The sequence below is a fragment of the Panthera tigris genome, chromosome D1, assembly GCF_018350195.1.
Source record: "Panthera tigris isolate Pti1 chromosome D1, P.tigris_Pti1_mat1.1, whole genome shotgun sequence".
NCBI classification, from domain to species: Eukaryota; Metazoa; Chordata; class Mammalia; order Carnivora; family Felidae; genus Panthera; species Panthera tigris.
The window spans coordinates 46,022,480-46,049,913 of NC_056669.1; the positions used below are offsets into that span (position 1 = coordinate 46,022,480).

The 27,434-nt window shown below is 35.8% G+C and overlaps 1 protein-coding gene and 1 long non-coding RNA gene across 3 annotated transcripts in view; one reads left to right on the forward strand and one right to left on the reverse strand.

The window, feature by feature from the left end:
• The first annotated feature begins 4,160 nt into the window (after positions 1-4,160).
• On the forward strand, positions 4,161-27,415 carry LOC122231448. Its single transcript, XR_006208699.1, has 3 exons — positions 4,161-4,286; positions 6,380-6,497; positions 27,074-27,415. It is a non-coding gene; the product is annotated as an uncharacterized LOC122231448 (long non-coding RNA).
• Positions 8,305-27,434, reverse strand: part of EED (embryonic ectoderm development) — a 30,071-nt gene continuing 10,941 nt past the window's right edge. Inside the window, exons 5-13 of one of the 2 annotated variants that reach the window (XM_042959494.1) lie at positions 26,374-26,499; positions 25,601-25,682; positions 23,315-23,406; positions 20,697-20,830; positions 18,612-18,717; positions 17,408-17,482; positions 10,131-10,289; positions 9,078-9,151; positions 8,305-8,712 (exon numbers count right to left, since the gene is read on the reverse strand). In XM_042959494.1, the coding sequence (XP_042815428.1) occupies positions 8,586-8,712; positions 9,078-9,151; positions 10,131-10,289; positions 17,408-17,482; positions 18,612-18,717; positions 20,697-20,830; positions 23,315-23,406; positions 25,601-25,682; positions 26,374-26,499 (975 nt within the window). In that variant the 3' untranslated portion in view covers positions 8,305-8,585. The remainder of the gene's footprint in view (positions 8,713-9,077; positions 9,152-10,130; positions 10,290-17,407; positions 17,483-18,611; positions 18,718-20,696; positions 20,831-23,314; positions 23,407-25,600; positions 25,683-26,373; positions 26,500-27,434) is intronic. The other variant, XM_042959495.1, reaches the window with a different exon arrangement.

Consider the following 27,434-nt stretch of genomic DNA (forward strand, 5'->3'; position numbering starts at 1 on the left):
CCTGGATTGGGACAGAGGAATTATATGGAAGTTTTCCTGCTCCTAGCTCCACAATACTGCCTTCATGGCTCACATTCCCCAGGCAGGAGACTGGAAAATCCTTCTCAGGAGAAAACAAACAGGCCAGAGATACAGTTAGTGGTCTTGAAATCTTTGGTGACAAAACTGATTATCTGCCTAATCCTAGTATAGTGAAACATTCCAGTTAACAGGTCTCCCCATATTTTTTGCTTATAAATAGAATATGCCACTAAGGATCACCAGACATTTGAGTAAAGCCACTATCATGAAAGAGAGTGACCAAAGTAAATGAATGAGGGTGGGGTGGGGAAATTCAGTAGAAACAAAAACAATAGAGAACAGGAAAAAAAAATTAATAAAACCCTATGGTATTATCCAGAGAGAGAGAGATTGTAGAATTAAAATAAAAATAGAATTCTATAAAAGTGGAATATCAAAGAACAAGAAAGAACCCATGAAACTTAAAAGTGTAAGAAATCAAGAGACACTTTCTGGTTTGGTTGTAAGATAAAGTCAAAGAACTATCCCAGAAAGAGAGCAAAGAAAGAAGTGGAAATCAGGAGAGAATAAAATTAGAAGATCAGTCCAGGAGGGTCAGTATGGGAATTTCTAGGAAAATTAAGAAAACACTGGACAGTAAATTATCAAAAAAGTACTACTTAAAAAAAAAATTCCTGGGGCGTCTGGCTGGCTCAGTCAGAAGAGCATGTGACACTTGATCTCGGGGTCCTGAGTTTGAGCCCTAGGTTGGGTGTTTTGATCACTAAATAAATCAATAAACAAACAAACAAACAAACTATATATATATATATATATATATATATATATATAGTACATAAATATATATATATATTGTACAAAAATATATATATATATTGTACATAAAACTGTACAATAAAGTGACTTAGCACAAAACAATACGTAATGTTTTGTTCCTTATGGCTGCTGTAAGAAGTTGCCACAAATTTGGTGGCTTCAATGAACAGACATCCTTTTACTGTTCTAGAGGTCAGAAGTCTGACATCAGGGACCCTGAGCCTCCCAGGTGCCCCTAAAGTCTCTTTTTCCATATAATGAAAGTAACATTCATCATAGGTCCCAGAGATTAGGATCTGACTATTTTGGGAGGGCATTATTCAGCCTACTATACTATCTTAATAAAGCTCCAAATGTGGATTAAATAAAAATTGTTATTAACTACATTAAGAAGATGAGAGAAGAGGAAGAGCAGGTATGACAGCTAAAACCCTCTTCAAACGTAGTCAATATATATATATATATGTATCAAAACAAATGAATCAAAAGAGAACAACTGCATATTAGAATTATAAGGTAAATAAAGAAGAAATAGCTAAAAATGTAGTGCTTGCTTCTGTGGAACAGAACATGAGCATAAAACTACTGTTTTTTCTTAAAAGCCTTTGTACCCAGTTTGACTTTTTAAACGATGTGCCTATATTAATAATAAAATCTAATTTTACAAAAGTGAAAAAATAACAAATTGGATTACTCTCTAAAATTCCTTGCATTGAATAGTCCATGATTTTATGTCACTTTAACATTACTGTTTTGAATCACCAGCATCACATCTTCTGAACTTTTTGATGCCTAAAACAAACACTATCAGGAAATCATCAATAACAATCATACTGGTATAAGAACTTCAGCTCAGAACAAGACATATTGGTGATTTGAAACTTTCCAAGTGATAGTTCTCTTTTGAAGGGAGAACTGAGTGACTCTCCCATTATTTATCACCTATAGCACATTGCAAAAATATCACAAATTCTTCCTCTCCCTGTGTCCACGATCTTGCATGACTCTGCAGCTTCTCACACTGAGATGGAGTCTATTTCTTCTCCTGCCTGGCCTTTTTACCTGATTTGATGGAAAGAAGGCAGTAGTGATATGCCAGTTCCGAGCATTAGCCTCAAAAATACTTAAAAGGGTCTGTTCTAGTTCTTAGAACTTTGCCAATCTACCATAGGAACAAGCCAAGGCTAGCTTCTTACTGGATAAAGAAAGACACCTGGCCCTCCTAGCTCAAGCTAACAAGTCAAACCCTAGGAACAGAGCTACCAAGCTGATTTGCAACTGACCAGACACATGAGTGAACACAGTCAAAACCAGAACCATCAGCCGAGCTCAGCCAAAATAGAATCCTGAGTTAAATAAATTTGAAATGTTCTGTTATGCAGCAAAAGCTAACTTCTATGTAGTTCCTTCAAAATTTGTGATTACTTTTTATTTATTAATTTTCCTTCCCTGTAACGATCACTAGTAGTTATCTATTTAACATCCATTTTCCTCCCTTCAGCCTTGCTAACAGAACCTATTTTTGTTAGGAAGCCATCCCTCCTCCATGAGGCTCAGAGCCCCAGACGAAGACCCTGCTTAATCTAACCAACAATTTTCCTATCCCTTTGCAATGATTGGTTTAGGGCCAGTCCTATACACCAATTCTGGTCAATGAAACCTGAAAAGAGTCGCTGGGGGTACTGGGATAGGTTTCTTGGTTTTAAGAAAGTTACATGAAGAGATGATCACTTTTTCCCTCTGTACATTAACATAACTAAAAGTGACACCTGAAGTTGTGGCAACCATTTTGAAACTTCAAAGAGAACAACCGGACCAAAAAAAGGTTCTATACAAAACTTTAGCAGTTCAAATGTTCCATCAAATAAAAAATCAAATAATGGCCAATATTCACAATCAATGACTTTCTCAACCTGCAATGTAATGGTATTAAACACAAATACACACTCCCTCAACTCACTGCATGAAATGTAACAGAAATCACCCAACTTAGTAAATTTCACATCAGCCTGGGGTAACTGAAGCAAGGAAAGTGAAATGAGTCTGCTTTAATTCAACTAAAGTCTTGTTCTGCAGCAGAAAATAACCACAAAATAGCAAGAAATCTTTTTAGAAATCCACTAGTTCAATACCAAAATGATAGTCATTTTCTACACAACAGGGGAAACCCACAGGTGATAAATGAATGTAAGGGAAGTTAGAAATTTTATAGCGTTAGAGCTATATTTTATTGTTAAAAAGACCATCTAGCACTTTTCCTTTTAAAGTAAGCTCTACATTCAATGCGAGCTTGAACTCACCACCCTGAGATCAAGAGTTCATGCTCTACCGACTGAGCCAGTCAGAAGCCCCTGATGTGGGTCTTGCTCCCAATTTCCTTGGTAAAAGCCATCTAGGCTCATTTCCCCTAGATCAGTGTGTGTCAGACTGTAGGTTGAGATGATTATTAAGTTGTGCAATCAACTTAGTGCGTCACAATCACATTACCAAAAGAAAAAAAAAGGCATAGAAAACATCAGAATACATCATACATGGTAAATGTATTGTTTTATGAAACTTTCAAAAATGTTTATTTTCGAGAGAGAGAGAGAGAGAGAGAGAGATTAAGTGGGGGAGGGGCAGAGAGAGGGGGACAGGAAATCCCAAGAGCAGCTCTGCGCTGACAGCTGCTAGCCCAACAATGCAGGGCTTGAACTCACAAACAGTGAGATCATTACCTGAGCCAAAGTCAGATGCTAAACTGACTGAGCCACCTTGACGCCCTGGAACTTTTTTTTTTTCCTTAAATTTATTTATTTTGAGAGACAGATGTGGGGAGGGGCAGAGAGTGGGAGAGAATCCCAAGTAGGCTCCACACTGTCAGCACAGAGCCCAATGCGGGGCTCCGTCCCAAGAACCATGAGATCGTGATCTGAGGTGAAATCGAGTCGGAGGCTCAATTGACGGAGCCACCCAGCCACCCCTTGAAAAGAGACTTTAAAACCATTTAATTTAAATCCAGCCCTTTTCCAGTATCCTGTGGGATGATAAACCTAAGTTATATCCCAATCCTTTCTTAGCCAATTTTTTTGCCTCCTAAATGCCCCAAGACTTCATCATACTTGTCATGTCTGCAATAGCAACCATCTTTTCTTTAACATTCATTTATTTATTTTGAGAGAGAGCGTGTGTGTGAGCAGAGGAGGGGCAGAGAGAGAGAGAGAGAGAGAGAGAGAGAGAGAAAGAGAATATCCCAAGCAGGCTCTGTGCTGTCAACGTGGAGCCCAACACGGGGTTCAATCTCACAAACTGTGAGATCATGACCTGAGCTGAAATTGAGAGTCACCATTGAGCCACCCAGGTGCCCCAGCAACCATCTACCCTTCTTCATAGATTTCTTCTGACTCAAGTCCCTCCCCACAGAGGACAACATGGCTCCCAGCCTCTGCCTTATTTCCTATTGCTGAAAGGTATTTTTCTTTTGGGGGCAAATGTGGAGAGAAGGGGAGAAGGGGGAAAAATCATTCTATTCATTATTCAAATGGACCAAAGAAAACCAAGATAGAGCCAGAGACTGATAACAAGACTAAATAGTTTAGAAACGAAATGAGAACCTATCAACAGAGTTGTCAGTGCCAGGAGTTTCTGAGAAAAGGGAGGCACAGGACCTCAGGTCGGCTCCAGGAAGAATCAGCTTCACGGTATTCAGTAGTAACGTATTCAGTAGTACTGGACACTAAGCTCAGAGAGAACCCATGCTTAGTTTAATGACTCTGCTGTTCCCATCTTGACATTCTTAGTAACTTTCTTTGAACTGAAATTTTGTAAGTAAAGTCCACTGGGACTGGGCAGCATGTATGTGAAGAGGGGATATGTGCAAAAGTATGTTTACTGTCCCTTGCCTCTCTATTCATATGTAGCATTTGCGATTCCCGTGGGCAAAGAATTCCATTGGAACCATGTGTAGAACTCAGCAAGACTCAACATGAGTGCAGGGTAAACATGTTTCATCTACAACAGAGTAGGCAGGGGTACTGACAACCCCAAGAGGCCTTGCTTTCAATGTGAACCAGAACTTGGTTTGAACAAAGAAGACAAGGTATTTAAAGAAACTTGAACAACTAAGCAAAGCTATTCTTGCTTATGTTACTTCCTTGTATTAGTCAACCATTTACACTAAAGATGACACACAAAAAAGGGAAAGATAGGATAATGGATGGTTGTTTTCCTTTGTCCTAAAATCAGTAAGTCAAATGCAGAGAATGTTGGTAGAATGTGTGGTATCAAGAAATGAAATGTTAATTTGTCCTGCATTTTCACTGTACTGGCAAGAACTGAACACACGTGAAAGTACAAGCTAAGAAATACCAACTGCATAATTTTAATAGGAGTTAGATGCTTTTATGCTTGCATTGAAAACTGCCATCATACAATATGAAGATTAATGGTAAAATTCATGCTAATGCAAAATCTTAACTCAGAATGGCATTTTTACTTAGAATGGCATTAAAAGCAAATTTTAAAATACCGTTAAGAAGTTACAGAAGGAAAAAGCTTTTGCATTTTTAGTACTACATTGGTGCCTTTTTCCTGCTTTTTAAACAAGAGGCTTGCAATTTCATTTTGCAACAGGCCCTCAAGTGACCAAAAGTGTCCTGTTTCTCTGGAATTATTCTGTATTACCCACGTAAAGAGAATTATTCTACATTTCTTTCCCAAAATGCTGTGGGGTCCACTGAAGCACAAGAGTCCAGAGACTTCTTTCTGAAATCCATACACAAAAATTGTTTTACTCACCCACTCTGGAAAGTATCATGACTTTGGCTCCTTTGGAGGCAATGAACATGATCTTGGCCTAAATGGACAATGTTACAGTGCTTAATACCTCCATGTTAACACATCTGAACAGAATTTATTCCCCACTTTTCAGCTAGAGATCCAGGTGAGCTAAGTGTGCACTTTCAAGTGTCCTCACTGTCCAAAACGCATTTTGTAATCCAGAAAGAAAACAGGTTCCATGATGTGAAGTTACATGAAGAAATTTGTGGCTCATTACAGCACTAGAATGAATACTCAGCGAATAACTGGAAAAGAATTTAGATCAAGCATCAGGCTCTGGGTAGACCCAGATGGATGCCAATTCCTGGTTCCCATTATTCAGGAAACAAAACTACACAAGGCCTTCACATTGTGGTACAGAGAGGCTTGAAAAAATCTGCTGTCCTGGTGAGCTCCTTGCCTCACCACAGAAGACTACAATAGGGATATGGTATCAGTCCCTCATCCAGCTTGAAATCAATTAGGGGGGATTTTTCTCAGGACATACTAGTTTGGGGCAAAGTTCTGGCTTGGTGGCAACTGAAGCAGACTGGCACATTAGTGGCTAGGATTGCAACAGAAATGGGAGACATTCTGGAAATGCCAGAACCACCATCTCTCTCCCTGTCCACATGACACTCTTGGGTATTATGGTAGCAATGAAAATACTTTTTCATGGCCAGTCTTGGCAGTCTTTTACTGCTTGCTCATTTTTCTGTTTGCATCTTTTCATTCTTTTCCACAGATATTTATTGAGCACCTTTGTGCAAGGCACTGTTCTATGTGCCGGGATTGTACCAGCAAAATAAATCTACCCTCATTCATAAAGCCTATATCCCAGTGGGAGGAGAAATGTAACCCAAGTAAGTTACGTTGTATGCTAGATCATTGAATGTTGAATAAGAAAGCAAGTCAAGGGTCGAGTACCCGGCAAGAGATGCAATTTTAAATGTGGCTTTTACATTTTCTGATTCCAGTTACCTAAGGTCTTTAGTGGTCTAGGTTACAGGTTACTGTTCCAATTATCACTCATAGCACTTGTTTCATTGCCTATTTGGTGATCTTTGTGAGCTATCTGACCTAAATTTTCAGCAATCTCAGGAGCCTCAAGATTTAGTTTTAACAGTATCCACAGCAAGGGCAAGCAAACTATAGGTCTGGGAACTGAATATGGTCTACTGCCTGTTTTTATTAATTTCATTGGAACACAGCCAGGCCCATTTGTCTACAGATTGTGTATAGTTGCTTTCACACTATAGCAGCAGAGTTGAGTGAATGTGACAGAGACTATATGGGCCACAAAGCCTAAAAAATTTACTCCCTAGCTGTTTACAAAAAAGTTTACCAACTGCTTATCTATAGACACACACATAGGAACTAGTAACAAAAGTGAAATGGGTACCAACATATATAGTTGGAGCAAGTGAATTTGGTACATTAATAGAAATACCCTTTCATTAATTCTGACAGATGAGCATGGAAATAATTGTGTACCGAGCTATTAGCCAAAATGCTGTTTATAGCAATAGGAAGAAAAAAAAAAAAACAAAAACAGAAGCAATGAGCACATCCAAAAAGGTATTAAATACAGGTATATTCATGGATATGCAGGGTTTTTATAAAAAAACAAGTCTCATCATCTCAAAATTTGACAAAATTCAGTTTTGTACTTTATGCTGGGTCCCCTCATTTTACTTCCTACCTTACGATTACTCAGGTTTTCTTCATTCCCTCTGCTTCAGGTTAATTCCTCCACATGTCATGTTGGTCCTAACTGGGGGATTTTCTCATTCTTGTTATTTCTTCTTGTTCATAAGTGTATACAAAGCACCTTATGTTTGGAACAAAACAATCAACTACTCTCAAGTCTGATTCCCTCAATCTATTTCTCTTAAGCAATACCTTTCTGGAAAAACAGACAGTAACACTGTACATACTCCATGTCTTTCATTTTTCAACCCCCTGCATTCAAACTTCTATGTCCTCTTCTCACTTGCTCTAATGGCAAAATATCCACTCAGATTACTTATGGTCTAGCTGCAAACCAAACAGCAGTATATTTTTTAATAGTGCAGATAGCTTAATTAAATCATATGTGCCAACTCTAAATTTTAAATTTAATCACTATGATATTATTACAGAAGAAATACGAAGACATAGGAAATACGATTTCCAGTAAAAATAAATAATGTAATTTAGGGTTTCATGTATATCAAGTACTATTCTGGCTGCTTCCCACGTGTCTAATCATTTGATCCTTAATAACTCTAGGAGTATCTTATCCGTTTCACACAAGAGGAAACTGAGGTAGATGTTAAGTTACTTAGCCCAGCTTATAGTTGCACGGTAAAACTTAAAATTCAGTTTAGTTCTAGAACTTACACTTAATCACTACATTATATAGCTTTCTTTTTTTTGTTTTAATTTTTTTAATGTTTTATTTATAAGACAGAGAGACAGAGCATGAGTGGGGAGGGGCAGAGAGAGAGGGAGACACAGAATCTGAAGCAGGCTCCGGGCTCTGAGCTGTCAGCACAGAGCCCGACGCGGGGCTCGAACTCACGAACTGTGAGATCATGACCTGAGCTGAAGTTGGACGCTTAACCAACTGAGCCATCCAGGTGCCCCTATAATAGCTTTCTTCAGGTAAAAGAACTACAAAAATGATCACTACAAAAAAGGGCATACTTTTATTACTTTCAACATTTCTCTTTATCACAATGAAAATAAACTAACACACAGCTTTACAAAAATAAATTTTTATTAAAAGCAGTAGAGTCTGAGCAGGAGACAGTACAAAGAATGTAAACAATGTAAACATCACTACATTCAGCTCAGCCTGATTGAATGCTGAAAGACAACTCTAAATGCTCTATGTGCCCTTACTAGCAAGATACATTAATCTATTATACACAGAAAACACGCTCTAATTTTGATTAGGAAAAAATATTTTATCGAAGTCGGTCCCAGCGCCAAATACTGGCATCATCACAAACAGCTATAAGAATACTGCTATCCCTGCTAAAACTGGTTTGTCGAATAGCAGCACCACATTTATGATGAGTCAGTGTTGTACATCTAGGGGAAAACAAGACAACAGGTTAAATGCCATTCACAGAAAATGTTGTCAGTATCTAACTTAAGCCAGTAAATTAGAAAACAAATAGATGTTCCAAGTCCTATAGAATGCATTGAAAACATCACTAAGAGCTCAACCTCAATTTTCATAAAATTTGGGTACATTTTAAATTAAAAAAGTAACTTGTCACCAAGATACTTATAACCAGTCACTGTGATAAAAGATAAATGCTTTAAAATAACTGAGCCATTTAAATGTTAAAAATGATTTGAGGATGGTACCTTAAGTATCAATTACTTCCTCTGTACTGACATAACATTTAAGAAAAAGGCAGTAATTATCAATAAAATTTCTGAATACTTACTTGGCTTTATGAGGATCTTCTACTTCTAAATCCCAAACATAAAGTTTGCCAACCTGATTGCCCAATGCAAGCATCTGTATAAACACATTTTTTTAAACATCCAATTATTAAAATAGGCTATAAAGTATTCAAGCATTCCTAAGACATACTCATATTCCAGAAAAACCTCAGCTCCAGCTTATGGCCATGCTTATAATTATTTCTTTGCCATCTTAAATTTCGGATTTGTAAATGGGGATAAGAGCAACTAATACCTCACAGAAGTACTTTGAGTAAATCAGAAGGCATTCTGCAAACTGATGAAGAACTTTACAAGTTACATTGTTAGCATGTACTCTTTATTCTGCCTTAAAGAACTGTAGCAAAAACTACACACAGCTCCTCCAAAGCTTTCTTACAGAAGTAAATACCCAAGTAATTTGTTACTACAAAATCCTAACACCAATCTCCTTAAAATTTTAGATAACAGTGGGGCGCCGGGGTGGCTCAGTCAGTTAAGCGTCTGACTTCAGCTCAGGTCATGATCTCACCATTCGTGGGTTAGAGCCCCATGTCAGGCTCTGTGCTGACAACCTGGAGCCTGCTTCAGATTCCATCTCCCCCTCTCTCTGCCCCTCCCCTACTTGTGCTCTGTCTCTCTCTCTCTCTCTCTCTCAAAAATAAATGCACACACCAAAAAAAAATTAAAAAAAACAAAACAAACTTTTAGATAACTAGTACTTTGCCCCATGTTTATTTTTCTTTAGGTTTTTCTACCAAAAATCTACTTACAAAGGTTAACTCTAATCACCAAAACATTAAATCTTAGTAACATGTTACAGAAAGTAAATACCTCACTGCCATGATTGACACCTGCAATTGCATTTATAATAAGCACTGCAGATGGTGTCCAGAGCCACAAAGGTAGAATAAATAACACCAAAAGCCAAAGTAATCAATATAAAATACTGAGGTAGAGATTCTTAGAAGGAACCGAACATGGATGCACAAAAGAAAAGTGAAATTATAATGGTCTAAGTCAAGTAATTTGAAAATGTAAAAATATGTTGCTACCTTTTGCCAGAAATCCATAGAAAACCTCATGTACCAAATGTCACACTGGCTGTAATCGAATCGCCCGAGAATAGTCACATTAGACTCACTGGGTTTAATTTTGTCTATATCATCTTCCATTTTACCAGGTTTCCAGCACACAATGGCATTTTCACAAGACTTTGAAAGAGAAAAATGAGAAAAAAAAAAGATATGTAAAGAACTGAATTTAAAAATTTTTTTTTAAAAAGCCTTTTTTTCCTCTATTATCTTTTTAGAATTGACAGTCTTAAAACCTGGTTATCCATCTACTAAATACAGTGATATACATTTATTTATATTTGGAGTCAATGCCCACACTTGACGACAAGAAGTTATATTATCAACAGAATTTAACAATACCCAAAAGCATTATATTATCTGGAATATTCATTTTGAAGTCACAATTTCTCTTCCAAACCAAATTCAGCTCTAGATACTCTGGCATCCAGAGACTTGAGTGTTTTATAACAAAGGTAAAATTATATAAACTGTATACAAATAGATGGCTCTTCAATGTGTCCCCTGCTTAGAGATAAGATTATAATAGAAGGCAATTAAACACGTGGTTTAACATCAAGACATTGATATGAGGATAGGACGGAAATAGACTAAGTTACACCTTTCTCTATCCTGTAACATCATATCTTTCTTTGCACACATCTAAGTTAAGCACCAAGTAGTAAAGAATACGATGGAAGAAAAATTACAACACAGTGGGCACTATTCACATTATAGGTCAGTGGTGTGCCAATTAAGGGACCTTTGGCAATGTCCCTGGCCTTTAGTAGGTAGAGGCCAGAGATGTTGTTGAACATCGTACAATGTACAGGATGGCCTCTCCCATAAAAAAAAAATTATCTAGCCCAATGTCTCAACAGAACCTAGACTGAGAAATTCTTGTGTAGGTAGAGTGCCTCCTGGAATTTTACAGGACACAGCCTACACAGTCACATACGGCAGCTCTGTCAGGTTCACTGACCTATAAAATAGTTTAACAGCAGAGGCACAGGAAGATTAGGGAGGAAACAACACCCCTTTTTTTTCTTCCTCTCTGCCTTTTTAGATCATTTGAAATCACAGGGCTATATATTTGATATACAAATTCTTTACTGTAAAGTACCTTGGACATTACCTACTCTGATAACTCTTAACTAAGTGCACGATTGGACTGAAAGCCTGTCTACTTCTCTCAAAAGACTCATCTTGGTCCCAACCTTACTGAATGAGAACCTCTACAAGGGAAGGCCAAAACAGAAGAATTGTAACACAGCTCTTCAAGTGCTTGTCACTGACTGCACTGGTAAAGGACCCTTAGTTAGTAGAGTGCCCTCATGGAGAACTAAAACTTAAGGAGCTAAAAAGAATTTGACAAGCCTAACAGATGACTACACTTAAAAATCATCTAGAAAGCTTTTTAAAACTAAAATTCCCAGGTCCTTGTGCCAGATTTAGAATCTCCAGGAGTGAGGCCTAGGAATCTATTTTTACAATGTTCTCCCAGTGATTCTGATGCAGAAATAGATTTGAGACCACCAATATAGTTCATTCAGGTCAGCTTCCTGAAACCTAAAATGCAGAAATTCTTTCCTATCATCTGATTAAGTTCTAAGAAAAGAAATTTTAGAGCTGATGGCTTTTTACTTTTACTTCCAAAATGATGCAGTAGATATACTTTCTCCTATTATCCTCATTGTAGCTTGAAAGACTAAATATCAAATATAAAGCAAACATAAGACTCTGAAAGGTACAGAGAATGCAGTCTGGTTAGGAACCTTGGGACGTGAAGCACATTGAGTTCCTTGGTTTTCTTTTGCCTCATTTACAGACTGGATACTAGAGAAGGCAGCAACTCCCCCATACTAACAGGTAAAGGCCAAAAAAATCCCAACAAAAGCCTGTTCTCTCTGGCCAAAGAACCAGGAAGATAGCAACATAGCAAGAGAGAACATTTTCAAACACTCTATTCTAGCCAAACACCACAGGAAAAAAAAAAAAAAAAACAAAAAACTGTGGGCCCACCCTCATGTGAACCAGCCAAGGCCCAGTGGGGAGCACTTCTCAGGTGGTTAACTATGCACCTCAAGTGCATCCTCAACTCACCCTATCCCTCATCATAATGAGGTAACTCTCCTCCTTTCCAGCTGGGGTGGTATCAGAGACGGCCCAGCAGAAAGTTAGCATGTTTACCACCAGCCACAACCCCCAGGGTCAGTGAAGACCACTTGGGAAACAGTAATAAGACACTATCATCTGACTTGCCCCACCACCTGCCAATCATGAAGTTGCACTCCCTTTCCCCAGCTGAAAATTTATCAGAGGAAGCCTGCTGCAAAAGATTTAAATAAAATAAGACCCAGAGTCTTGTATAATACTCAAAATATCCAGATCTCAATCAAAAATTCACTTGTCATACCAAGAATCTTAAAATTCTCAATTTTAATGCTAAAAGACAATAAATGCCAACATTGAGATGACATAGATGTTGGAACTACCTAACACGGATTTAGCCACCATAAAAATGCTTCAATGAGCAATTATAAACACACTTAAAACAATTAAAAGTCTCAGCCAAAAAAAAAAAATAAAAACAATCAAATGGAAATTTTAGAACCGAAAAATTACTATAACCAAAATAAGAAAATCAATGGAAAGGTTCAACAGGAGATGAATAGAGTCAATAAATTTAAAGTTAGAACAGAAACTATCCAATCTAAACAAAAGAAAACAAATGTACACAACAAAGGCCCAGGGGTCCAAATAAAAGATGTAACATTCATATCATTAGAGTTCCAAAAGAAGGGCAGGAAGAGAGCAGGCCTAAAAAAGAATTTGAATAATGGCTGAAAAGTTTCCAAATCTGGGACAAACTATGTCCCCAAAAGACATAAATCTACTACAAATTCAAGGTGAATAAACCCCAAAAGATAAATTCAAAGAAATCTGTATCAAGGCACATCACATTCAAACTTCTGAAAACTAAAAACACATAAGAAAAAAATCATGAAAGCAGTTAAGACAGAACACCTATGTTTAGGAAAAAAACAATTCCAATGATGTCAGGTATCTCATCAGAAACCACAGACCGCGGAAGGAAGGAGTACAACATTTTTCAAATGTTTCAAGAAAAGAATTGTCAACAGAAAAATCCTATAAAGAGGGAATGTACCTTTCAGGAATGAAGGAAAAATGAGGCCATTCTCAAATGAAGAAAAATTAAGAATTTGTCACTGGCAGACCTGCCCTAAAGGAATGATTACAGGCACCTTTATAAACATAAAGGAAATAATATAAGGAATCTTGGAATATCAGGATGAAAGAAAAATGGAAAAAGCAAAATGAGCAAATACAATACCCTCCTTTCCCTCTGGAGTTTTTAAGTTATGTTTGATAGTTGAAGCAAAAATGGTTAATACTTTTTGATGTTCTCAAGTATAAAGGGAATATTTAAGACAATTATACTATAAATGGAGGACAAAGTAATAATATAGAGGAAATAAGATTTCTACACTTCGTATGAAGTGGTAAAATGTTGATACACAGTAGACAGACAAGTTATATAAATATATATTTATACTTATGTTTGCATGGTAGTATATTTTTAGATAATTTTTTACTTTTAATCTATACATATTTTATACCTAGTGAACTTTCTTATAGATAGCATAACAAAAATACATAATATATATAAGATATGGTAACAAAATAGGTAATATGCATATATAATGTAACCTCTAGAGGAAACACCAAAAAAGCTACATAAAGAAATGTACTCAACACTATACATAAATCAAAATGGAATTCTAAAAAATGTTCGCATAGGGGTGCCTGGCTGGTTTAGTTAGCATGTAGTTAACATAGTTAACATAGTAGTTAGGTGTTGAGCCTACTAAAAAAAAAAAAAAAAAAAAGATGTTCATATAACCTATATGAAATTAGGGGAAAAGCCCAGATAAAAAAAAATAAGAAGAAAAAAAAAAAATTAAAGGATCCAGTCATTAAGACATAGCAATAACAAGCAACCCACAGAGCAGCTAAACATCCTACAACTGAAAGCAGTATGGGAAAAATCCACAATTACAGCTGGAAACTTCCCCATCTCTCACTAGTTGATAAAATAAGTAGACAGAAAAAGCAGTGCAGATATGGAATTCAACCACGCCATCAACAAGAGCAGCTAACTCACATTTACAGAACTTACACACAAACAGAACTGCACATCCATTTCAAGCTCCTATGGAACATATACCTCAGATAGGGTCATACAATAAATCTCAAAAAGTTTAAAAGAGCCAAGATCATCAAGAGTATGCTGTGACCACAATGGAATCAAACTGAAATCAATAAGAGAAAGATAACAAGAAAATCTCCAGCACCTAGAAACTAAACAACACACTTCGTATCAAAATTAGTGAAATGCAGCTAAAGCAGTGCTGACAGGAAAATTTACAGCATCTAATACTTACTTTAGAAAAGTCTCAACTCAATAATCTAAGCTCTCTTGGAGCACCTGGGTGGCTCAGGCAGTTAAGCGTCCTGACTTCAGCCCCAGTCACAATCTCACCGTTCATAGGTTCGAGCCCCACATCAGGCTCTGTGCTGACAGCTCAGAGCCTGGAGCCTGCTTTGGATTCTGTGTCTCCCTCTCTCTCTCTCAAAAATAAATAAGCATTAAAAATTTTTTTTAACATTTATTCAATTTTGAAAGGCAGAGAGAGACAGCGCGAATGGGGGAGGGGTAGAGAGAGAGGGAGACACAAACAGAAGCAGGCTCCAGGCTCTGAGCTATCAGCACAGAGCCTGATGAGGGGCTCAAACTCAGGGACCGCGAGATGATGACCTGAGCCGAAGTCGGCCACTTACCCGACTGAGCCACCCAGGCACCCCCCAAAATTTTTTTTTTTAATAATCTAAGTTCCCACACCTTAAGAAATTGGCAAAAGAGCAAAATACATCCATGGGAAATAAGAGATAAAAAAATTGATGAGTCCTTACCAAGACTGACAAAAAAAAGAAGACAATAAATTACCAATTTCAGGAATGAAACAGGGCCATCAGTAGAGACCTTGCAGTTATCAAAGGGCAGTAAGAATACTACAAACAACTCTACACACAATTTTTACTTTAGATACAATGGACCAATTCCTCAAACAGCACAAATTACCACAACTCACACAATATAAAATAGTTAATTTGAACAGTCAGTTCTTTTAACTATCAGGGAAACTGAATCTGTTATCCTTAAAACTCTCCCTCAAAAATTTCTAGGCCCAGATGATTTAACTGGAGAATTCTAACAACCATTTATGAAGAATTAACATCAATTCTATAAACACCAATTCTATCAATTCCAGAAAATAGGAGGGAAAACTTCCCAATTCATTTTATAAAGCCAGTATTATCAATAGGAAAACCAGACAAAGACATTACAAAAAACTTCAGACTAATATCAGTCTCATGAACAAAAATACAGAAATATTTAACAAAATACCAACTATTAGCAACATATATAAAAATTACACACTATGACCAAATAAACTTATTCCAGGGACTGGAATCAATATTAAAAAAAACAATTACAGGGTGCCTGGGTGGCTCAGAGCAGAGCGTGCTTGGGATTGATTCTCTGTCCTCCACTCTCTGTCCCTTCCCCCAATCACACACACTTTCTCTTTCTCAAAGTAAATAAACTTAAAAAAAAAAAAGAAATACACTGCATTAACAGGCTAAGGAAGAAAAACCACATGACCATACCAACTGATAGAGAAAAAGCATTTAACAAAATTCAACAAGGATTTCATGATAAAACTCTCAAAAAACTAGTAAGGGAGACAGTTCTCAACTGGATAGAGAACATCTACAAAAAACAGCTAATTGCCAAACACTGAATTCTTTCCCCTTTAACATCAGAAACAAGTCAAGAACGTCTGATCTTAACATCACTATTCAACATAGAACTGTAAGTCTGCCAGTGCAATAAGGCAAGATCAGAAAGGAAACTATACAACTGCCCCTATTTGCAGATGACATGATAGTCTATGTAAAAAAATCCCAAGTCCTCGAAAAAAAACCCTCCTAGAATTAGGTCACAGGATTAAAGGTCAATATGTAAAAATCAACTGCATTCCTATATACTAGCAATAAACACATAGAAATAAGGAATATCATTTGTAACCACAAAAAAGAGAAGTACTTAAGTATAAATCTAACAAAGTATGTACATGACTTCTACGCTAAAAAGCTACATAATGCTGATAATAAAAATCAAAGATCTAAATAAATGGACAGACAAGCTATGTTCATGAACTGGAGAGCAGAGCAAAGATATTAGTCCCCCACCAAACTGATATATAGGTTTAACATAATAGCAATCAAAATCTCCCCTGCCCATAAAACTCCTGGCAAGATTTTTTATAAAATGTAGACAAGATTATTCTAAAATTTAAATGGGAAGTCAAAGGAATCAAAATAACTAAAACAATTTTGAAAAAGAATAAAATGGAAGAAATCACTTAACCAATTCCAAGACTTACTATAGAGCCACAGTAACCAAGACTGCATATAGCAGTGGTAGAGGGAAATAGAACAGAAAAACCAGAAAAGGCCTCATACAAGTAGGCCAAACAACTTTGACCAAAATGCAAAAGCAGTTCAAAGGAGAAAGAATAGTTTTTCAACAAATGGTGCTGAATAATTGGCTATCCACATGCAAAAAAATGAACTACTACCTAAACCTCATACGAAAATTGACTCAAAATAGATGATACGTTAATATAAAATGTAACACGACAAAATGCAGGAAAAATTCCTTAGGATCCAGAGTGTGAAGAGCTTTTAAATGTAACATCAAAAGCACAATCCATAAAATAATTTTCTTCAAACAAAATTCAATAAATTGAAATTCGTCAAAATTAAAACCATTTGCTCTACAAAAGACCCTGTTAAGAGGATGAAAAGACAAGCTACAGATTGGAAGAAATTTTTGCAAACTACATATCTGACACAGGATTCATATTCAGAATATATTAAGAACTCTCAAGACTCAACAATAAAAAAAAAAAAAACACACAAAACCAATCCAATTAGAAAATGAGCAAAAGATATGAAGAGACATCATCGAAAAGGATATATGGATGGTAAATAAGCACATGAAAAAGATGTTCAACATCACTAGCCATCAGGGAAATGCAAATTAAGACCACGATGAGGTATCACTACACACCTATCAGAACAGCTAAAATAAAAAATAGTGACAGTACCAAATGCCGGCGAAGATTCGGAGACACTGGATCTTTCATACATTGCTGGTGGGAATGTAAAATGGCACGGCCACTCTGGAAAATAGTTTGGCAGTTTCTTAAAAAACTAAACAAACTTAACCATGACCCAGCAATTGCCATTCTAGGCATTTATCCCAGAGAAATGAAAACTTAAGTCCACACAAAAACCTGAACACGATTGTTCATTAGAAGCTTTATTTGTAATAGCCCCAAACTGCAAAGGACCAAAATGTCCTACAATAGATGAATAGTTAAATAAACTGTGGTACAGCCATACCATGGAATACTACTCAGCAATAAAAAGGGGAAACTATTGATACACACAACAACTTGGATGGCATTATACTGAGTGAAAAAAAACCAATCTTAAAAGGTCCCATACTGTTAACATTCCTGAACTGACAAAATTCACATGTGATAAAATGATGACATAGAACTATACGCACACATTGTACAATGTCAATTTCCTAAATTTGATATTGTATTATAGTTATGTGAGATGTATGTGGGAGAAATCGGGTGAAGGGCAATATGGGACTTCTCTGCTTTGAAACTTACTGTCAATCTAATTATTTCAAGGTCAAAACTTTAAAAAAAGGAAAAACTATACCTGGAAGGCCAAGAAAAAAGTCAGGCTCTGCCCAAGAAAATATGCAATACCCTGAAATCCACATCAAGAAAGGAGACTGGACAGCAATTTTTCCAAATATGACAATCCTAAATGTTCAGATAACATCACCAACAACTACTCTAAATTATCAGCAAAAAATATGTAAATATACATCAACACTTTAGAGATCAGGGGTTGGCAAACTACAGCCCATAGCCAACCCCAGCTGTTTTTGTAAATACAAATTTACCAAAATGGACACAAACATACCAAAAAACCCACCACTGGCTTTAGAAATTGGGTTGTTTTATAGCATCAGATATCAGAGAAGAATATCATCTCACAAGTTAACATTTTTCCTATTATTACAGCACAAGTTATAACAATTCATCAGGATGTTTTATGCCTAAAACAAGCTTCCAAATCTATAAGACTTCAAGGAAGAAAAAAAAAGGAATTTCTGCCATCTGCCATCCAATTTACCAAACTATATGAAAAAACTGTGCTCCCTGAAAAGTTCCAACTCACACAAACACAAATAACAGAAGTACAGCTTAACAACAGTTAGCATACCTTGGAAAGTATCAAATCACCTAACCATCGCACACAATCGACATAATTCCTATGTATGTCTCTGGTGGAAAAGTCAGGAAAGTGAATTTTCTGAGAAATAAATGGCCTGAAATGGAAATGTCAAAAGTTAAAAGAAAAAAGGATAGTAGAATCACACTAATTTTCACTTAAAAGATTTATAAAACTTTAAAAAATACAATAAGCTATCTAAAGTTAAGCATTAACAGTCTATGAAAGTCAATATATCTAGATTATTTCAAAAGATCGTCATCTTTCTAGAACAATGACATATCATTCCAAAGACTGCTAAAGAGAAAGCTAGATGAGAGTCCTGCCTTGAGCAACAATTTCTGGAAATGGTATCTGACAAGAATCTGGCATTTAATAAGACTTTTCCTATATTTGGGTAAGTAAAACATACTGCTATACATACATACATACATACATATATATACATATATTTTGCTTAAACATGTCTGTGAGAAGACCACGAACTACCAGTTCTTCCCATTCTACAGATAATTAAAAGTATACCTAACATTTCTAATCTAGTGATTCAGTTTTAGACTGAAATTAATTATAAAAGAATGATATGCCATGAATTAGCTGTGTCTCTTGGACAATTCAACACATCCTTTTTACTTCTCCTTCATATGTAAAAAGAATGCTGGGTTGAATCCTCTCATACATTCCTCCCAATTCCAATTCTAGGAGCTTTTCTTTATTAAAACATTAAAATGTTATTCATAATCTGTTATAAATTCTCAATTCTGCTGTAATTATGTTAACTGCTTTTTAGCCAAATAAATATTATAATCTATGGTTAAACCTCTCAAGACCAGCATAACTCAATGTTACTTTCTGTAAACTGTAAAATATAATTTCTATTTATTCCAAAGCTCTAGAAAATATGAAAACAAATATTATACTAACCCCTTGGGTTCTAAAAGAGAAGTCTGGAAGTTGTACTAATTCTCAGAGGCCACTGAGGTCTCATAAATGTTAATGCATTGAAATATTTGTTGATGGTTATAAATTTAACTGATAATCTATTAATAATCTGGTTTGATAAAGAGAAAATAAATGCTAGCTCTTTGTTAAAAAAGAATTGTAAACAAAGTTAATAAATGGAGATTTATGACAGTTACAGTGAAAGTGCTAACAGCCTGATCAGATACTGAAAAGACAGTTACTGAATTAAAGAATTGAAACATTTCAGGGGTGCCTGGGTGGCTCAAGTCTGTTAAGCGTCTGTCTTCAGTGATTCACGGGTTTGAGCCCTACATTGGGCTCTGTGCTGACAGCTCAGAGCCTGGAGTCTGCTCTGGATTCTGTGTCTCCCTCTCTCCCTGCCCCTCCCTTACTCGGCACTCTGTCTCTCTCTCAAAAATAAGTAAACAATAAAAAAAAAAATAAGCATTTCAAAAACAGATTTCAATTGGAACTTTTCAAAAATAAAAAAAAAAGAAGATTGCCTGGCTGGCTCAAAGGGTGGAGTGTATGTCTCTTGATCTTGGGGTTGTAGGTTCAAGCCCCACATTGGGTGGAAAGATTACTTAAAAATGAAAATCTTTATATATATTAAGAAAACTTCCCACTCAAAATCTTTTGAAGGAGGTTCCAGCTTTTGAATTTTCTCCATCTAAAAAAGGGATCATCATTTAAAGGAAAGAATTACATTATCATGAATCAAAGCCAAGAAACCCATTTAAAAAATCAGGATTTACTGACGTGACTAAAAATTAAAAGTGCTGACAAATAATGCTAGCAACATTATTCAGAAGGACCCTTTACTCTATCCCACAGCAATTTTAAGCAGCTTAACATTGTTATAATGTAAAAAGCCAAGCATATACATACCTAAATAAGTAAAACATGCTACTAAATTAAGATGAAAACGCAATTTAAAGGGGATTTTGAAAAATGAGCCACAAACATTAGACTAAAAGCAAAGGGCTTCTATTTAAAATCAGTAAATTTTATGGTATGTAAATTGTAGGGGATTATGTAAAAATTTTGGATAAAGTAAAACACATCATCAATCCAACAGCAAGAAATAACTGTTTTAAATAGCACAATTTTTACCTGTTAGTTTTATTTGGGTTATAATCATAAGATTCTTTAATTGCATTCATCATTCTCTTTGAATTGATCCTCCAAAGTTTAAGAGAGTGATCCATACCACAGGACATTATTTTTTCACCCAAAAGATCATAATCCTGTACGTAAAACAAAAAAGCTTAGACATACAAAACTGCCCAAATTAGACTATCCAATTTTCATCTGAGGTACAGTGTATTGAAAATTGTATTTTAAGTCACAAACACTTTGAGTTTCATCTATGTAGCCCATAAATCAGAGCTGTTACTGATTTCAAGATTTAATTTTATCTGATTTGTCACCATAGCATATATGAGCTTATATAAGTCAAGAAAGTAAATTGTTTGAATTTAGTTTCATCTGTTCAATTATTTTTAAATATTACCTTTGCTTGATTTTGAAGGTAAATAGAATGCTGAAGTAATTATTCTATGATGCAAAGACCTAAGTTGGTTTTCTTTGTCTATTAAACAATGAAATTGACAGCTGTATGTGAAACTATACAATGAGTCTTTAAACAACTGAAATTTTGCTTTATGTGTATATTTAAGTCAAAATACTTCAGTTACATTAGGTAAGTTCACTTTTAAAAAGAAAAAAGGTCTAAAAAAAGGAAATAACGTATTTTAACTTTTTCATTTGCTATATACCAATTGTTAAGACTGCTAACAGATCATCCGTTGTAGCAACCTTAATGTACCTATTTCATAAAGCAATGAGGCACAGAGATGCTCTTTAATTTAGCATGTGATTCATGTGTTAATGAAAATCTCACACATCAGTCCTTCTAGTGGAACTCCTCCTGTATTATAGAGAAGAGGAAATAGACTGTGTACTGCTCTCATTTTAAGAAATAACAATAGGGGTGGGGCGCCTGGTTGGCTCAGTCGGTTGGGCGTCCAACTTCGGCTCAGGTCATGATCTCGCGGTCCGTGAGTTCGAGCCCCGCGTCGGGCTCTGGGCTGATGGCTCAGAGCCTGGAGCCTGCTTCCGATTCTGTGTCTCCCTCTCTCTCTGCCCCTCCCCCGTTCATGCTCTGTCTCTCTCTGTCTCAAAAATAAATAAAATGTTAAAAAAAAATTTTTTAAGAAATAACAATAGGGGCACCTGGGTGGCTCAGTCGGTTAAACGTCTGACTTCGGCTCAGGTCACGATCTCACAGTTTGTGTGTTTGAGCCCCGGGTTGGGCTCTGTGCTGACAGTTCAGAGCCTAGAGCCTGCCTTGGATTCTGTGTCTCCCTCTCTCTGCTCCTCCCTCATTAATGCTCTGCCTCTATCTCTCAAAAATAAATAAAAGTTAAAAAAAATTTAAAAAAACAAAGAAAGAAAGAAATAACAATAGAAGGGCACCTGGCTGGCTCAGTCAGTAGAGCATGCAACTCTTGATCTTGGGGTTATGAACTTGAGCCACACACTCGGTGCAGAGATTACCTAAAAATAAAATCTTAAATAAAAAGAAAGAGAAAGAAAGAAAGAAAGAAAGAAAGAAAGAAAGAAAGAAAGAAAGAAAGAAAGAAAGAAAGAGCGAACGAACGAACAGTAAAGAGTTCTATCTATGGAGGAGAGTATCTTCCTTATTAATCTAGGTATTTGTGTTAAACCAACCTTCGAACTGATCACTGTTTTCCAAGAGCCTAAGGGCTTTAGATTCGTGTTTACTGAATTCAGAAGTCTGGTTGCTGCTACTTCTAATTACCTCAATGTCAACAGCAACATGACACCCTTAGAGCCAGTAGCTCTAATTTATAATTCTTAAAAAAAGGATGGTAGTCATGGGTCTTAAGACACAGAAGACAGGAGAGTGCTGCTGCAACTTTTAGAAAATCCAAGGTGACAAAGTAGGTGAAATTAGGTATGATTCTCACAAAAGCATACAAACCCCAACTTCCAATTATTTAGTACTTCCAATTAAAATGCTACCTGCTTCAAAACATGGTGCCCCTTTACATAGTTTAAGAAAATACTGAAGAGTTGTAAAACCACTAAGTAAGTTATAAATGGAACATAAGTAAAGCTAAAATAATGTAAAAATGTCAAGGGGGCCTGGGTGGCTCAGTCAGTTGAGCTTCTGACTCTGGCTCAGGTCATCATCTCCTGGTCTGTGAGTTTGAGCCCCGTGTGGGGCTCTGTGCTGACAGCTCAGAGCCTGGAGCCTGCTTCAGATTCTGTGTCTCCTTCTCTCCACCCTTCTCCCACTTGTGCTCTGTCTCTCAAAAATAAATGTAAAAAAAAAAAAAAAAAAAAAAAAAAAAAATTGAAAGATGAAAGTTGATCAATTGCTAACTGGCTTAACCTTTTTCTTTAATGACTGAGAAACAGCAAAACAAAAGTTAGCTTGGTGAGTTTTGATTGAACAAGTTCAAGGTATTCTTTCATGAGAATCCAGGTGTTGGTATAAAGTGCAAGAGTACAGATAAAACACAGAGCCTTACTCGCTTTATTCCTTCATCTGTAAGCTAATAACCTTGTTATATCACAAGTAAACGAAATGAGTGCCTGACAGGCTGTATGAAACAAACCACATGCTTTCTTATAAGAGTTCCATGGGGATCGTTCAGAGCTCTGTACACCTGAAGATCACCGCCCTGCAGCTTTCAACTTACAGCACTTAGAACTTCATCTCTGTGCCCTTCTACGCCTCCAAATATTGCCACCAGAGTGTCTGTTTGGATATTCCATAATCGTAAAGCATGATCTAGTATAGACATAAAAAAAATTAAAATGAACTTTAGTCATTCATTTACTCTGGACTTGCAAAACCTCTTTAAAGAAGTAAAAACTACTGAAGTTTGGAATTAAGTTATGCACAGTGGGGACTAAGCAGAATCCAATTATATAGCAATTTAAAATATTTACATCAACATGTAGACTTAAGTATGAGCTCAAACTTTCAAGATCAAAAAGAAGTATTTCTGTGGTCTTAAAATATGTTTAGCTTATTTACCTCAAACAATTTCTTTTAAATAACATCTGATTTAATGGAGTCATGCTCATGACATAACACTTAGGGATTTGACATAAATAAAGTTTATGTTATGTCATAGAACAAGATACTACAGTTTTTCCCTCCATAGAATCCACATTTAGTAGTTGAAGGGGACTGAGCAGATTTACGAGATCTTTACAGTAAACCCAAAATAGGATTAAAAACTATACATATCACAACATACTTTTATAGTATTAAAGACCTCTTAGAAATATTAACTATAATTTGAGCAATCTCATCCACTAAGCATTAGCAACAAAATATACCGCATTAATATAAACATGAATGTACAGCTTGGTATCTGGCAATGCCCAAACTGTACATGACTATTAATCTATTCCATAGGGAACACTAAAAGACAGTAATAAATTATGTTTAGTAGTGGAAATTAACGTTGCCATAAAAATTGTCTTAAAAAAATTATTTCTTGATTCCAATTGTGTACAAGTTTTTGTGTGGACATTTACTTTCATTTCTCTTGACTACATATACACACACACGGAAGTGGTATTTCTATGTTTAACTTTTTGAGGAAATTCTAGACTTTTTTTAAGGTGGGTACATTTTACATTCCCACCAGCAATGTATAGGGGGTTCAAACTTCTCTACATTCTAATCAACAGGTTATTGTCTGTATGATTATAGTCATCCTACTAGGTATGAAATGGTCTCATTGTGGTTTTGATTTCTATTTCCCTAATGATAAATGATGCTGAGCACCTTTTCAAGTGCTCACTGGACAACTGTGTGTATTCTTTAGAGGAGGTCTATTCAAAACGTTTGACGCTTTTTTTAAAGGGTTGTCTTTATTGTTGAGTTGTAAGAGCTCTTTATACAAATCCCTTATTAGATATACAACTTGGAAAATATTTTATCATATTCTGTAGATTATTTTGCACAATGGGGGAAGAGCTGAGTTAAAAAGTTGTGATAGTTAGAACAAGTGCGGCATTATGACCCAGATCACCTGTAAAGAAATACCTGGGTCCAGCTACTATTATCAGAGGAAAGTTGTCAGCTCTTCCTAGGTGTCAATTTCTATACTTAAGCCTTGATAGTTAAAGAAAAATCACACTGAAGTATTTTCATGTAAGAATTTTGACTTGAGGACATCTTTTAATATAAACAGATTGAGGGGGAGATTATAGGTTTGATAAGCCTTTATTTTTTGACAAGCCTTTAAAAAGAATAAACTTGACTAGAATAATGTAGAAGTAAAAGGGAAAAAGGCAATCAAGAACAGAATGTAGAAATAAGAACAAGCCAGCTCATTTCAGAGAGCTCAGAAATGATTAAGAGGCCTGAATGAGCCCTGAATAAACTTATAATGCCAATATAGGCATACGGAAGGCTTTCTCTTTCTAAGTATGGGAAACATTTCAAAGAGCTTATACTAGAGAACTTAGCATTTTAAGGAAGTCTATTAGGGGATCCTTTACAAAACACAAACTTTCTATATACATAGAGAAAAACAATTTTCAGATGCATTATTTCTTACTACATGACTGGTTAGTCATAAGATGATTTGCAAAACTTTTGAAAATTCTTAAAAATGTCCTAACTTTGATGTTCTGCCACTAAAATTAATAAAGTTTAATAAAATAATTCAAATGAGGATGAATGATCATAACACACTACTGCACATAAGAAGGGTAACACATACTTAATCTTCAGTACCTATTATCTCATTTATATCTGATGTTAACAGTGTATTTTTCATGGTCTTTCAACTAATTCTTGGTCTGGGAATGCTAATAAGGTCTAAGATTTTTCTACTAAAACATACTTTATAAATTCTTTTTAAATTTGGTTTTTTTTTTTTTAACCTAAGAACTCTCTGTCCCTTAAAAAAAAAAAATCATTTCCAAATAAATAGGACTATAGAAACATTTGCTTCTCTTACCTTTACTTACTGACAGGAGAAGATTTGGATCTCTTGGGTGGAATTTCAGCTCATTGATAGCATTTCCATGGCCAACATAATGCTACAATAAATTTATAACATTCAACTTTCATATTAAATCAATAAATTCTCTCGTTAATCTTAAGAGAATGGAAAAATAGTTTCACTTAAAGTACTGGTTCTCAACCCTGGCTGCACATTAAAATCACCCAACAAAGTAAGGTTGAAAAAAAAAGAAAAAAAAGAAAAAAGACATTGAAGTCTCAACTGCAGGTATTTTGATTTGACTGGATTAGCTGAGGCCCAGCTAAGGATTTAAAAGACCCTCAGGTGATTCTAATGTGCCCTAGGGTTAAAAAACTTCTGATTTAAAGAGGTTTGTAAAACTTCTCTCGGTATCAAATTCCTAGGCTTCACCTTTTGGTTCTTTACAAGGTGCCCTTGACTCTAAATCCCTAATTAAAAGATTTGGAAAAGACTTACTCTTCCGCTATAGTTCATTCCAGACTCTCTGAATAAGGCAAGGCAGGAGGTAAATTATTCTATTTTTTAAAAATTTCGAATAAAAACTTCCTGCTTATTCCTTAATTTGTATTATCTAAATGTGACAAAGGTCTCAAAAGACTTGTCTAAAGGAAGCAAAAAGCAAAGTACAAATCAAGTTAGAAAGTATACAGATACTGATTCCACTAGTTTTAAATTAAAAAATGGTTAAGTTTTCACAAGTGTGCATTCAAAACAGGGCAGATCTACAATGTAACCAAAAAACCCACCTTTATGCACTGCATTGTTATGGGATTAATTATCCTAATTATGCCTCTAGATCCGGCCACAGCCAGCAAAGGATGGCTTGTATTGCTATCATATGTCCATGCACAAGTATAGAAGTTTTCATCAGCCTAAGAAATGCCAGTTAAGAAATATAATTTGTTTTTGAAAAGTAAACACGTCAATGATTATAGTACAGTATAAGGAAAGCTCCAAAGAAACACTCAAGTTTTTACAAACCAGTCCTTCCACTCAATTTGATTACTATTCAGAGATGCTTTCACTCAACTGTCATTTGAAAGCAGCCATGAACAATATGTAAATGAATGGGTATGGTTGTGTACCAGTAAAAGTTTATTTACACAAATAGGTAGCTAGCCCCACAAGCTGTAATTTGCTGACCCCTGTTTTAGCCCAATACTTCTGAATATGCATCTCTAGAAAAAGATCAGCAACTATTCAGTTATCCACTTTTTCCTGTGAGACTTTCCCAGTAAGGCTACAGAGCACTTCTTTCCACATAAATGATGAAAGACTGAATATCCTCGCTTTTTCTTTTTTGCTAGCTTTTTCAAATGGATCTTAAAAGAAACAGCTTTGACTGTCTAACCTTTTGGCTTTTTAAACCTTTCTTTTTCTTTATGTACTCATGTTTTGCAATATTTTATTTCCCAAACAAACTGCATGTTTATTTTTTCCCTATAGGCTTTGTTGTTCAAATACTTGGAATGAATGCCAGTCACAGCTTCTGATCAACCCAAATTCATCAAATTAACTACCCTGACATGATAAAACTCTACACAAGGTCAAAGAAACAGGTTTTAGCTACTCTCTTGCTATCATTCTCTACTACTGGATTTCCAATGCTCATCTCCAGACATCCTTCCTCCCTCCCTCATATCCACCTTAAAATACATTTCTAGGGATCAGGAAAATTAAACTAAATACAAGGAGTCTCTTATGACAGTAAAGGAATAGCACTGGGTAAAGAAAGGACAAAGTAATTAATTTAGAAAAGTTTTGGTGTACTTATTGAAATTTCTTTAGCCAAAGATATTAAAAACCC